The sequence below is a fragment of the Mobula birostris genome, chromosome 1, assembly GCF_030028105.1.
Source record: "Mobula birostris isolate sMobBir1 chromosome 1, sMobBir1.hap1, whole genome shotgun sequence".
In the NCBI taxonomy this organism is placed as follows: Eukaryota; Metazoa; Chordata; class Chondrichthyes; order Myliobatiformes; family Myliobatidae; genus Mobula; species Mobula birostris.
In genome coordinates, this window is record NC_092370.1 from 170,941,290 (window position 1) to 170,954,632 (window position 13,343).

Consider the following 13,343-nt stretch of genomic DNA (forward strand, 5'->3'; position numbering starts at 1 on the left):
TTCTCTACTCCTCTACTGATGCCCAAAAGGGGTCCCTCTGACATTGTAGTGGTCAGGTGGCATAGTTAACAGCCAGGTTTCATCGAGATTGAATCTTGCTATGTTAGCTGGAGAACCTTCATCAAAACACTTGTCCCTCCAAACCTAGGTAAGGAGGCCAAAGTACCCTGCCTGCTCTCTTCTCTTAAGAGAGCTAGCTAGATTGTGTTCATCTCTGGTTGTTAGGTATCAGCATTAATCCTTATCCCCCAGTCCAGTTTCATGTTCCAAGGAGCACAGTGTGGTGGGAGGTCCACGTCTATCATTCAGGAACAAGATGTTCGAAGCTTGAGGTGTGTGCCTCACTGGTGGAGCGCCTTTGTTCTGATTATAAAACCAGGCCTGTCCTGTGAGCAAGGAATGGAGACAGAATAACAACTGCACAAAAACCAAACTGTTGGGGGTCAATCACCTCAGGCTCTCATACACTTCAGGGTAACCAAAGCAAGAGTGGTTTGTAGGAAGCCCTGGGAATAGCTTACTGTCCTGGGAAACTAAGTGAGCCTGTTCTCTTATCCAGTCACCCCACATTTCTGTCACAAGAGATTCTGCAGGTGCTGGAGATCTTGAGCAACACACACAAAATGCTGGAGGAATTTAACAGGTCAGGCAGCATCATCAGTGGAGGGAAATAAAGTCTATGTTATAGGCCGAAACCCTTCATTAGGACTCATGTAAAGAATGGCCAGTTTTAAAATTAAATCCTAGCTCTGTTTTGTTCTGGACTGTCCAATCAGAGGAAAGAATTACTGGAACCCAGGAATCGAACCAAGTAGCCCGATTTTGTCATTTAAACACCCAAAATAGATTACACCTTGACTTCCTAAAAATGTGCTCCATTGACATAAACTGGTTTCATGATTATCCTCTTCACCCTGAAAGTACTTTGAACTATACCTCCTCCAAAGTTGATAGCTCCTTCCAGAGCTACAATGACCAGAATATGAAGACATTTCTGCAAACAGGAACTGATCAATCAGCTACTCCTCCTAGCAACCTCCCACAAGGTAGATCAGTGACTAACAAATCAAAAGGCAAGGGTTGTGAACTTTTCAGGAGAAGCTAATAATTTGCAGTGATATATTTCAGTTGTGCTGACTGCACTTGGATGCAATGCCAGACACTCCAAGAGTCATTTGGCAACAAATTGAAATAGTACCTGTAAAGAGTATTACAATTAAAATGCAAATATGGAAAGTAATTTTCTTCCTGTTAATAACCTTGTCATGTGGTAAACAGGTCAGGGAGGGGACATAATGAGGGAAGACTATATTGAAGATTTATATCCCACCCTCTGCCCCCAAGTTCTACGAAAATCCAAGATCAAGTGCAGATTAGTTAAGAAACATTAACTGAGAACCTGGACCTATTTGTGCTAATTATGCATACAATTTGTTTTGTGTAAATAAGATTGTGCCATTTTCATTCCCGGTCAATTAATGCCTCTTTATGATGTCAATCACAATGCTAACAAGGTCATAGGTCACACTTCCTTTTTGTCCCTCAATGAAACCAGGAGGATGTTGCAGTATAACCATATAACAATTACAGCACAGAAACAGGCCATCTCGGCCCTTCTAGTCCGTGCCAAACACTTACCCTATCCTCCCACCGACCTGCACTCAGCATGTTTGGGAATGAGGTGCCAATCAAAGGCTCTACACCATTACATGCCTATTTTAGCTCCTGAATCTCTTTGTCAACACAATCACCCCAATGTTAATGAAGCTTTGCCCAAATTCTCAATATTTTTTCTTATTGTAATGTTATAATAGATGAGACTAACTGCTATGCTTTAGTGCACCAAAGGAACATGTACACCCACGTCCATTCAATTAAATTAACAGATCCACACATTTGGACTTTATGCCTCTTTGCAGCTCTCAATATTGAAATAATTACCATTGCTCCAGGCCTCGTGGATTGCCGCTTTCTGCCTGAACTTTTCAGCCAGGTGGTCCAGTCGCTCCAGCCTCCTGATCTCATTCAGCAGCCATTCCTCGTATCCTTTCTCAGCTTGCTCCAGTGAGCCCCAGGCATTATTTATATCCTGCAATTACCAAGAACCACAATTAGCTTGCACTCATATTCATACTATTTTATCTACATCAACCCACTTCCAGAAGGACAAAATCGTGAGGGGCTTAGAGAGGTTGGATCGTCACAGCCTGTTGCCCAGCGTAGAAGAATCCAAAACAAGAGAGCACAGACCTAAGCTGAGATACGGAAGATTTAAAGGGACCATGAGGGGTAGCTTTCCTTCATAGAGGGTGGTGGGTATATGGAGAGAACTGCCCGAGGAGGTGGAAGAGAAGATGACAATTATGACATTTAGTAGATGCTTTGACAGCTTCATGGATAGGAAAGGTTAAAAGGGACAGGGGCCAAACTCAGGCAAATGAGACGAGCGCAATTAGGCACTTTGGTTGGCTTGGACGGAACACCAACTGTTTCCTTTATATCATGGTTCAATGTCTGAGTTTGATAGATTTATAATAATCAGAATGGATACAGGGAGATGAGTCACAGGCTACACGTGACCTTAATGAATGAAAGAACACGTTAAACAGCCTACTGCTATGCTTTGTTCTTATATCCAGAGAATATTTCCAGATTTTGAATGGATTGCAAAAAAATACAAAATCATTTGGACAACACACACAAAATGCTGGAGAAACTCAGCAGACCAGGCAGCGTCTATGGAAAAAAAGAGTACAGTCGTTGTTTCGGGTCTAGTCCCTTCTGCAGGACCGGACACTCTGACAGTGTCTGTGTTGCTTGTAAGCAGATTATATAAAAAGAGCTTGAATACAAGGGTGTACACAACTAGAGACTTTTCTATTAGTTAATTGATGCTAGCCTGTAAACACCTAGTCTACTCTGTTCACAGGTCCTCCCCAGCTTACAAACACCTGACTTACTGTATGTGCAGCCTGTACATATGAATGAGCTTTTGGGAGACCGTGGGAAGGAGTTGCTGGCTTCTATCACCTTCTGCCACATGGGAGAACAACTTAAGCTACAATCAGTTCACAGAAAGAGGACCTCGCCATAATGTGGGGAGCACCTGTACTGAGGTCTGAAGGTGAACATTTTCTGGCCACCAGAACTTAGCTTTGATGGGCTCACTCTGACAATGCAGAAAATAGCAGTTACAATGAAGTATTACTCCAATTAAACAAAGCAAACAAGAGCAACCAAAATTATTTCTCGCTTTGTGTTTGAAGAATGCTAATCTGGAAAAACAATGTTAAATTTAAAAGAGATGGCTGCCTGGCCTGCTGCGTTTACCAGCAACTTTGATGTGTGTTGCTTGAATTTAAACTTTCTCTCCTACGTTTCCTGACCTTTCAAAAGAGCATCTTTCTCTGAGACCAGGTCAATGTCAGTTTGAAGCAGACTATTTAATCATGGGTCGAGGTAAGAGAACAGAAGTGAAGAACACACAGGGCAACTCTTCCATTTTGTATTTCCTCCTCCTTTTGTTGTGGTTTGATGCCTGGTCTCCCATTCCTCATTAGGGTTTTATATTGGGCAAGGGAGCTTGGTGCAGCTACTTGCTTATGGAGATTGACGTGTCACACATTACCTGGATTGTGGAAAGTCAAGAAAGGATGGGGGGGGGCAGTGGGTGTTGGTGAAGCCTTTTAGCCTGGACAATCTACCTGCTGCTGCTGCATCCTTACTAGCGCCAATGGTGGCATTTCTGTAGAGTAGGGCTTGGTGTCCTATTGATTGATGTTCAAATGTTAAATACTTATTTGTTAAGACTAATGATATGTAGGTGGCACTGGATCACACCATGAAATATACCATTAGGGTAGCTGGAGCTCTTTTCCAAGCTCCTCTCCCTGTCTGTGTCCTTTTCTGTTCCCTGTTAAACTTTCTCCCCTTTTCCCAGAGCAAGGCTCCACCGACACCAGGTATCGTCATCCATGAAACAATCTCAACAATGTAAGTTGAATGATGACTTAGATTCTTAAGTCTGCTCCATCAGGTGATGGCTGACCTGTGACTAACTGCATACCAGCCTCGGCATCACATCCATCAATTCCTTTGATACAAAAATATAGCAAAAGTATTTAAAATTAATAATGGACCAGTCTTCAGTCTTGGAAGTGAGTTCCAAGTTCCTAAGGCTCTGTTTGGACACGTTTCCCAACATCACTACTAAAGGCTTGGTTTTAACTTGTATAGCATACACACCCACTAATCCTAGAGTCTAACAACAGTTTCAGTCTACCCTAACAGTTCTTTCACTGAGTTGAAAACCTTAATTAAATCAATGCTGAAGTTTCTAAGTACCAAGGAATACAACACCAGCTTGTGTTGTCCCTGACTGAAGCAAACCCTGGCCTCGCCCATACTTACAGCTGCACAATCTCTCAACAGGTGTACGGGATGGAAACCAGCAGCAGCATCCCACACTCATTTGACCCTCTGCAAGGCAGATTGTAGCACATCACAGTGCAGTTATTGCAGACAACTAAACCTAGGCCACCCCTGACTTAAAACTCCGAGATACTCATCCAGTAAACACCTAGGAAGAAAGCTTAAAAAGAGATATATTGTAACTTACTGCATCAACGCATTTTAGCACTTAAAAACTAAGTATTATGACCAAAATTCAAATAGCTGCAACAATGGATTATGTTTTCATGCCCTCCAGTGTGGATGTTTATTCACATTTCACGTCTCTACAATTCTCACATTAGAACATACCATAGTACAATATAGGCCTGTTGGCCCATGATGTTGTGCCAACATTTTAACCTACTCCAGGATCAATCTAACCCTTCTCTCCCATACAGTCCTCCATTTTTCATTCATCTATGTGCTTGTCTCAGAGTGTCTTAAATGTTCCTAATGTATTTGCCTCTACCACCACCCCCGGCAGTGCATTCCACACACTTACTATTCTCTGTGTAAAATAACTACTTCTGACATCCCTCCTACACTTCCTTCCAATTATCCTCTCACAATAGCCAGTGCTGCCCTGGGAAAAAAAAATACTGGCTGTCCACCCTATCTATGCCCCGTCATCTTGTACATCTCTCGTCACCTCTTATCCTCCTTTCCCCCAAAGAGTAAAGCACTAGTTCGCATGACCTTTTCTCGTAAAACATGCTTTCTAATCCAGGCAGTATTCTGGTAAATCTCTTGTGCATTCTCTCTAAAGTTTCCACATCCATCTTATAAAGAGGTGACCAGAACTGAACACAATACTCCAAGTGTGGTCTGAATAGGGTTTTATAGAGGTGCAACATTACCTCACAGCTCTTGAACTCAATCCCCTGACTAATGAAGGCCACCACACAATACACTTTCTTAGCCACTCTATCAACTTATGTCTCGACTTTGAGGGATCTTTGGAAGTGAACCCCAGAATCCCTTTGTTCCTCCACACTATTCCTGCCATCAACGTTGTAGTTGGCCTTCAAGTTCAACCTTCCAAAGTGTATCATTTCACACTTCTTCTGACTGAACTCTACCTGCCTCTTCTCAGCCCAGTCCTGTCAATGTCCTCTTGTAACCTACAACAACCTTCTGCACTATCAACACCACCACCAAACTTCGTGTCATCTGTAAACTTACTAACCTACCCTTCCACTTCCTAATGCAAGTCATTTATAACTATCACAAAGGGCAGGGGTCCCAGAACATATTCCAACACGAGTCACGAACCTCGAGGCAGACCGTGCTCTATCCATTATCACCTCAACTTTTGTGGGTTAGCCAGTTCCGAATCCACACAGCCAATTTTCCCAGGATCCCATGACTTCTGACTTTCTGAATGAGCTTACCATGTGGAGCCTTGTTGAGCACCTTCCCAAAATCTGTATACACTTACATCCACCACTCTACGTTCTTCAAATTTATTTTGTCACTTCCCTGAAGAAGTCAGTCAGATTTGCGGGGCCTGACCTGCCCCTCACAGAGCCGCACTGACTATACTCAATCAGATCCAGCTTCTCCAAACGCTCATAAATCCTGTCTCCAAGAATTCTCTCGAATATCTTGTCAATCACTGATGTAACACTCACTGGTCTAATTCCCAGGATAATTCCTACTACCTTTCGACTGCACATTTCAGGGTTAAAACCTACAGCAATAACACAACATCTGCGGCTACTTCCAATTATTAAGTGAAAGAAATGGCTTTTGAAATGCATTGGGAAGGAAAATCATAGAGGGTACAATCGTACTGGGTACCTTTAGCCATCAGGAAGATCTGAGGCAAAATATGAAATGGAATCCAGATTATGATTGAAAGTCATAAAAACACTGATGACAAATATCATAAAGAAAATTAGATTATATATTGATCTGCTGCATAAGTAAGACATTTCATTTCTAAAGGAGTATTTACAATGCTCTCGACACTATCTACTACAGATGGTCCTCAGTGAAATAAAATTTGTACGTTGGTTCATCCACAGATTCTTTCATGCAAAATGAGAGTTATTGTAGTGTGAAACCAAACTTTACATCCATGGGATAAGTCCAGGAAGCCTTCACATACCTTCCTCACTGCCAACAACCCTCTGCCTGGGTACCCTCACTGCCAACAACCCAGTGCCAGGCTACCCTCACTGCCAACAACACACTGCCTGGGTACCCTCACTGCCACAACCCACTGCCAGGGTACCCTCACTGTCAACGACCCACTGCCAGGCTACCCTCACTGTCAACAACCTACTGCCAGGCTACCCTCACTGCCAACAACCTACTGCCAGGCTACCTTCACTGTCAACAACCCACTGCCAGGGTACCCTCACTGCCTACAGGATCTGGGCTCTTAAGATCTAACAACAGCTGACATCAGGCTTCAAGGCCCGTCCAAAGCAAGGATCCACTGGGGTCAGGACCTTATCCAGAAACAGGATATCCAGGGACCAGAAACATTGACACCGCATCAGGTGCAGTTAAATCTTTTGGACATATATCCAGACCCAGGTGTTCTGTCAATTGGCACAGATCCGGCAAGGCACGGTGAATGGGACGGTGAGGTTGCAGCGACGAGCTGGGTACCCAGAGAGGCAACAAAGGGAGCAGTGTAGAGATGGGTGATGGAACAGTGAGAACAAATGACTTTGTATCTTTAAATGAGGTTACAAAGGCCAGCGTCGTGTTGTGTGGGGTTGACCCGGTTGCTTGTGAGTGATTCTCAATGGTGACTTGATCCGTGAATCGAGATTCATAACTTGCAGCTGTACAATTAACATCACAATTACAATAAAATCTGGACCAAATACAGACCGAATAAAGTCTGCGTTACAAAAAAACTGGTAAGTAAGTGAGAAACTGATGGGAAAAGAAAATGCAAAAGCTCAGGGCCTGTGTGAAGTAGTTACATTGGAATTGTTCTCTCAGGATAGGACTAAAAAGAAGCGAGACGTACCGACACCATCTTCCCTTCAGATGGCATGAAGGCTGGTCTGTTGCTGAGTCTTAGCTTGGTCTGCAGTGTGTTGAAGTTGATCTCCAGCTGGCACTTCTCCTGCACCTTGGGTGGCTTGTGGAGTCGGCGGTAATCCCGGAAATCCTCCAGCTTCTGCTGCATGGCCTGCATGGTGTTCTCTGGGGAGCGGTTTTCCAGCCAGGGGATAGTGCGCCGGATCCACTCCAGGAGCTGCAATGCAACTACTATGTCAGCACCTCAGGCAAGCAAGGCTCCACTTGGCCTGCCCCCACATCCTCCCTCTGCTTTACCACCCCATCCCCCCTCCCCTTTACCACCCCATCCCATCTCCCCTTTACTACCCCATCCCCCCTCCCCTTTACCACCCCATCCCATCCCCCCTTTACCGCCCCATTCCCCCCTCCTCTTACCACCCCATCCCCCTCCCCTCTACCACCCCATCCCATCTCCCCTTTACCACCCCATTCCCCCTCCCCTTTACCACCCCATCCCCCCTCCCCTTTACCACCCCATCCCATCCCCCCTTTACCACCCCATTCCCCCTCCCCTTTACCACCCCATCCCCCCTCCCCTTTACCACCCCATCCCATCCCCCCTTTACCACCCCATCCCATCCCCCCTTTACCACCCCATTCCCCCTCCCCTCTACCACCCCATTCCCCCTCCCCTCTACCACCCCATCCCCCCTCCCCTTTACCACCCCATCCCATCCCTTTACCACCCCATCCCATCCCCCCTTTACCACCCCATTCCCCCTCCCCTCTACCACCCCATCCCCCCTCCCCTTTACCACCCCATCCCATCCCCCCTTTACCGCCCCATTCCCCCCTCCCCTTACCACCCCATCCCCCTCCCCTCTACCACCCCATCCCCCCTCCCCTCTACCACCCCATCCCCCCTCCCCTTTACCACCCCATCCCATCCCCCCTTTACCGCCCCATTCCCCCCTCCCCTTACCACCCCATCCCCCTCCCCTCTACCACCCCATCCCCCTCCCCTTTACTCCCCAATCCCCCTCCCCTTTACTCCCTCATCCCCTCCCCTTTAGTCCCTCATTCCCCTCCCCTTTACTTCCCCATCCCCCCTTTACCACCCCATCCCATCCCCCTCCCCTTTACCACCCCATCCCATCTTTACCACCCCATTCCCCCTTCCCCTTACCACCCCATTCCCCTCCCCTTACCACCCCATTCCCCTCCCCTTACCACCCCATCCCCCCTCCCCTTTACTCCCTCACCCCCCTCCCCTTTACTCCCTCATCCCCCTCCCCTTTACTCCCTCATCCCCCTCCCCTTTACTTCCCCATCCCTTTATCACCCCATCCCATCCCCCTTTTACCACCCCATCCCATCCCCCTGCCCTTTACCACCCCATCTCCCCTCCCCTTTACAACCCCATCTCATCCCCCCCTTTATTCCCCATCCCCCTCCACTTTACTCCCTCATCCCCCTCCCCTTTACTTCCCCATCTCCCTTTACCACCCCATCGCTTCCCCCTTTATCACCCCATCCCCCCTCCCCTTCACCACCCCATCCCCCCTCCCCTTTACCACCCCATCCCCCCTCCCCTTTCCTCCCCATCCCCCTCCCCTTTACCACCCCATCCCCCTCCCCTTCACCTGCCCCCACATACCCCCCTTTGCCACCCCATTGTCAAAGAGATTGTGGTAAGGCCATTGTCAAAGAGACTCCCCATAATCTCTTTGACCTCCTGCTGTCAGGCAGAAGATACCACAGCATAAGAACCAGAACTGTCAGGCAGGTAACAGCTCCTTCCCAGTCAGACTTCTTAACATCCTGCTGCCAACCAGCAAACATGTATTGTACACCTATCTGAATATCCTGCCACCTACACCTTCCCCTATTCCCCAACTCATGGACACACCCTCATCCTGCACCGGTCACTTGTCATCTCTCATTGCTGCTGTTTCACATATTTTTACGACTGCTTGCACTATTATAATAGTGCCAGTAACATCTGACAGGTGTCAGATCTCTCAGTGGGAGAGCATTTTGGAGATAGTGATCATAATTCTGTCTCCTTTACAATAACATTGGAGAGAGATAGGAACAGACAAGTTAGAAAAGTGCTTAATTGGAGTAAGGGGAATTTTGAGGTTATCAGGCAGGAAATTGGAGGCTTAAGTTGGAAACAGATGTTCTCAGGGAAAAGTACAGAAGAAATGTAGCAAATATTCAGGGGATATTTGTATGGAGTTCTGTATAGGTACATTCCAATGAGTCGGGGAAGTTATGGTAGGGTACAGGAACCGTGGTGTACAAAGGCTGTTGTAAATCTAGTCAAGAAGAAAAGAAAAGCTTACAGAAGGTTCAGAGAGCTCGGTAATGTTAGAGATCTAGAAGATTATAAGGCTAATAGGAAGGAGCTTAAGAAAGAAATTAAGAGAGCCAGAGGGGACCATGAGAAGGCCTTGGTGGGCAGGATTAAGGAAAACCCCAAGGCATTCTACAAGTATGTGAAGGACAAGAGGATAAGACGTGAACGAATAGGACCTATCAAGTGTGACAGTGGGAAAGCGTGTATGGAACCGGAGGAAATAGCAGAGGTACTTAATAAATACTTTACTTCAGTATTCACTATGGGAAAGGATCTTGGTGCTTGTAGTGATGACTTTCAGCAGACTGAAAAGCTTGAGCATGTAGATATTAAGAAAGAGGATGTGCTGGAGCTTTTGGAAAGCATCCAGTTGGATAAGTCGCCAGGACCGGATAAGATGTACCCCAGGCTACTGTGGGAGGCGAGGGAAGAGATTGCTGAGCCTCTGGTGATGATCTTTGCATCATCAATAGGGACGGGAGAGGTTCCGGAGGATTGAAGGGTTGCAGATGTTGTTCCTCTATTCAAGAAAGGAAGTAGAGATAGCCCAGGAAATTATAGACCAGTGAGTCTTACCTCAGTGGTTGGTAAGTTGATGGAGAAGATCCTGAGAGGCAGGATTTATGAACATTTGGAGAGGTATAATATGATTAGGAGTAGTCAGCATGGCTTTGTGAAAGGCAGGTTGTGCCTTACGAGCCTGATTGAATTATTTGAGGATGTGACTAAACACATTGATGAAGGAAGAGCAGTAGATGTAGTGTATATGGATTTCAGCAAGGCATTTGATAAGGTACCCCATGCCAGACTTATTGAGAAAGTAAAGAGACATGGGATCCTAGGGGACATTGCTTTGTGGATCCAGAACTGGCTTGCCCACAGAAGGCAAACAGTGGTTGTAGACGGGTCATATTCTGCATGGAGGTCGATTACCAGCGGGGTGCCTCAGGGATCTGTTCTGGGACCCTTACTCTTCGTGATTTTTATAAATGACCAGGATGAGGAAGTGGAGGGATGGGTTAGTAAGTTTGCTGATGACACAAAGGTTGGAGGTGTTGTGGATAGTGTGGAGGGCTGTCAGAGGTTACAGCGGGACATTGATAGGATGCATAACTGGGCTGAGAAGTGACGGATGGAGTTCAACCCAGATAAGTGTGAAGTGGTTCATTTTGATAGGTCAAATATGATGGCAGAATATAGATTTAATGGTAAGACTCCTGGCAATGTGGAGGATCAGAGGGATCTTGGGGTCGGAGCCCATAGGACACTCAAAGCAGCTACGCAGGTTGACTCTGTGGTTAGGAAGGCACATTAGCCTACGGTACATTGGCCTTCATCAGTTGTGGAATTGAATTTAGGAGCTGAGAGGTAATGTTGCAGCTATATAGGACCCTGGTCAGACCCCACTTGGAGTACCGTGCTCAGTTCTGGTCGCCTTGCTACAGGAAGGATGTGGAAGCCACAGAAAGGGTGCAGAGGAGATTTACAAGGATGTTGCCTGGATTGGGGAGCATGCCTTATGAGAATAGGTTGAGTGAACTCGGCCTTTTCTCCTTGGAGTGATGGAGGACGAGAGGTGACCTGATAGAGGTGTATAAGATGATGAGAGGCATTGATCATGTGGATAGTCAGAGGCTTTTTCCCAGGGCTGAAACGGTTGCCACAAGAGGACACAGGATTAAGGTGCTGGGGAGTAGGTACAGAGGAGATGTCAGGGGTAAGTTTTTTACTCAGAGAGTGGTGAGTGCGTGGAATGGGCTGCTGGCAACGGTGGTGGAGGCGGATACGATAAGGTCTTTTAAGAAACATTTAGATAGGTACATGGAGCTTAAAAAAATAGAAGGCTGTGGGTAAGCCTAGTAATTTCTAAGGTAAGGACATGTTCGGCACAACTATGTGGGCTGAAGTGCTGTAGGTTTTCTAAGTCTCTAACGTTATACTATCTTACGTAAGCATGCACCTCACACTTTATGTCAACCTGTCGACCTTCAGACCATACCACTCAGGGACCTGTGCTAATATTATTCTGTGACTGTGTGCTGGATTGATGATATGTACTGTGCTTTGCACCCTGGCTCTAGAGGAACAATGTTTCGATTAGCTGTATACAGGTGTATGGTTGAATGACCATAAAACTGAACTTGAACTCACAACAGCAGGAACCTGTCCTTAACTTTAGTAAATCCAACAGGAATTGTCATAATGGGGTGTTTCGTTCCAGAGTGGTGCAACTGTGTAGATGGTCAGATATAAAGGAACAAAATTAGACGTGACAAAATCTACAGGGTCAAACTTCACGCTGGGCTCATATCTTCTGCAGTATAGATAACTCCACCTGATCACTATTTAACATTGAATGTCCTATCCACCAGCCCTCTCCCAACACAAACAAACAAACAAACAAACAAACACACACACACACACACGTTGATCAAACTCAGCTGGCAATTAGCAAGAAAGTTTGGCCGACTCTAGACACTGGCACACTGTGTCTAGGTCCTAACTTCATTATCAGTATCCCCCTTTGTGAAAGCCCAGTGCTCAAGAAGCACTGAGACTCAGGAAAGTTGATCTGTCCAATACAAATGGACTGAGGCTCAGGTCAACAATGCAGAAATGGCACAGGCATTGATAATGCCTGTTCATTTCTGTGTCTTCCACTAACTGCCACCTCGTTACTTCAGCCTATAACATATCAATACTAAAACTTGGGGAAAATCCTGCCAGCTCTTGGGAGTGGTTGCTGGGATTTGCTACAATGCGAAAATTAAACTGGACCCCCCAGGGGGGCTCGTAACCAGGGAGATGGGAAAGTGACTGACAAAAGCTGAATGTCATAATCTCTCCTCTCCTTCACCTTTTCACACACATTTCTCTTCTCACCACCCACCTATCTGTGCAACTTAAAATGAGCTCATCCCAAACCCTTCTCAAGGTTGGATGGAAAGCCACTGACCTAAAACCTAAACCGTATTTCCACATGGTCTGCCTAACTGCCTGAGCAATAAGTGTCTTATTTCTGAAAGTAAACCAGCTGGGTAATGGGAAGGGTGAAGCAGAGGGCTTTTGGGAGAGGGTGCTGGGATCTGGTGAAACAAGACCTTGCTTGATTGTTACCTAGGATCAGTGAGCAATGTCCTTTTGGCTTTCATGGTGGGAAAATGGGGTATTACATCTGGATAAAGGACAGGCTTGTTTCCAACACTCATTTGCATTTCCAGAATGCAATGTAGATACCTTCTGAACTTAAGTCTATCTAATTCGATGTGCTCAGCCTTGTTCTTAATGCTAGAGAGAGTTTTGTGTAATACTTGGAATGGTTTCGTGTTCATTCATATTTCTTTATGACCTAAGAGGGCCATTTAGCCCATTGTGCAATTCCATTCTCCCACTAATATTTCCCTGTAATCTACTCTCCCCATGTTTCTATAAACCTCAGTTTCTGCTTCTCACCTATATTCTTGGGGCAATTTACAGTGTCCAATTAACCTACCAATGAACAGGCCTTTGGGATATGTGTGTGTGCATGCGTGTGTGCGCGTGC

At 46.0% G+C, this 13,343-nt stretch overlaps 1 protein-coding gene across 5 annotated transcripts in view; it reads right to left on the bottom strand.

Moving 5' to 3' along the window:
* The window catches only part of actn1 (actinin, alpha 1), a 252,605-nt gene that overhangs the window by 40,664 nt on the left and 198,598 nt on the right, over nucleotides 1-13,343 (bottom strand). For all 5 annotated transcript variants that reach the window (XM_072266007.1, XM_072266016.1, XM_072265998.1 and 2 more), the window contains exons 10-11: nucleotides 7,442-7,672; nucleotides 1,942-2,089 (exon numbers count right to left, since the gene is read on the bottom strand). In XM_072266007.1, the coding sequence (XP_072122108.1) occupies nucleotides 1,942-2,089; nucleotides 7,442-7,672 (379 nt within the window). The remainder of the gene's footprint in view (nucleotides 1-1,941; nucleotides 2,090-7,441; nucleotides 7,673-13,343) is intronic.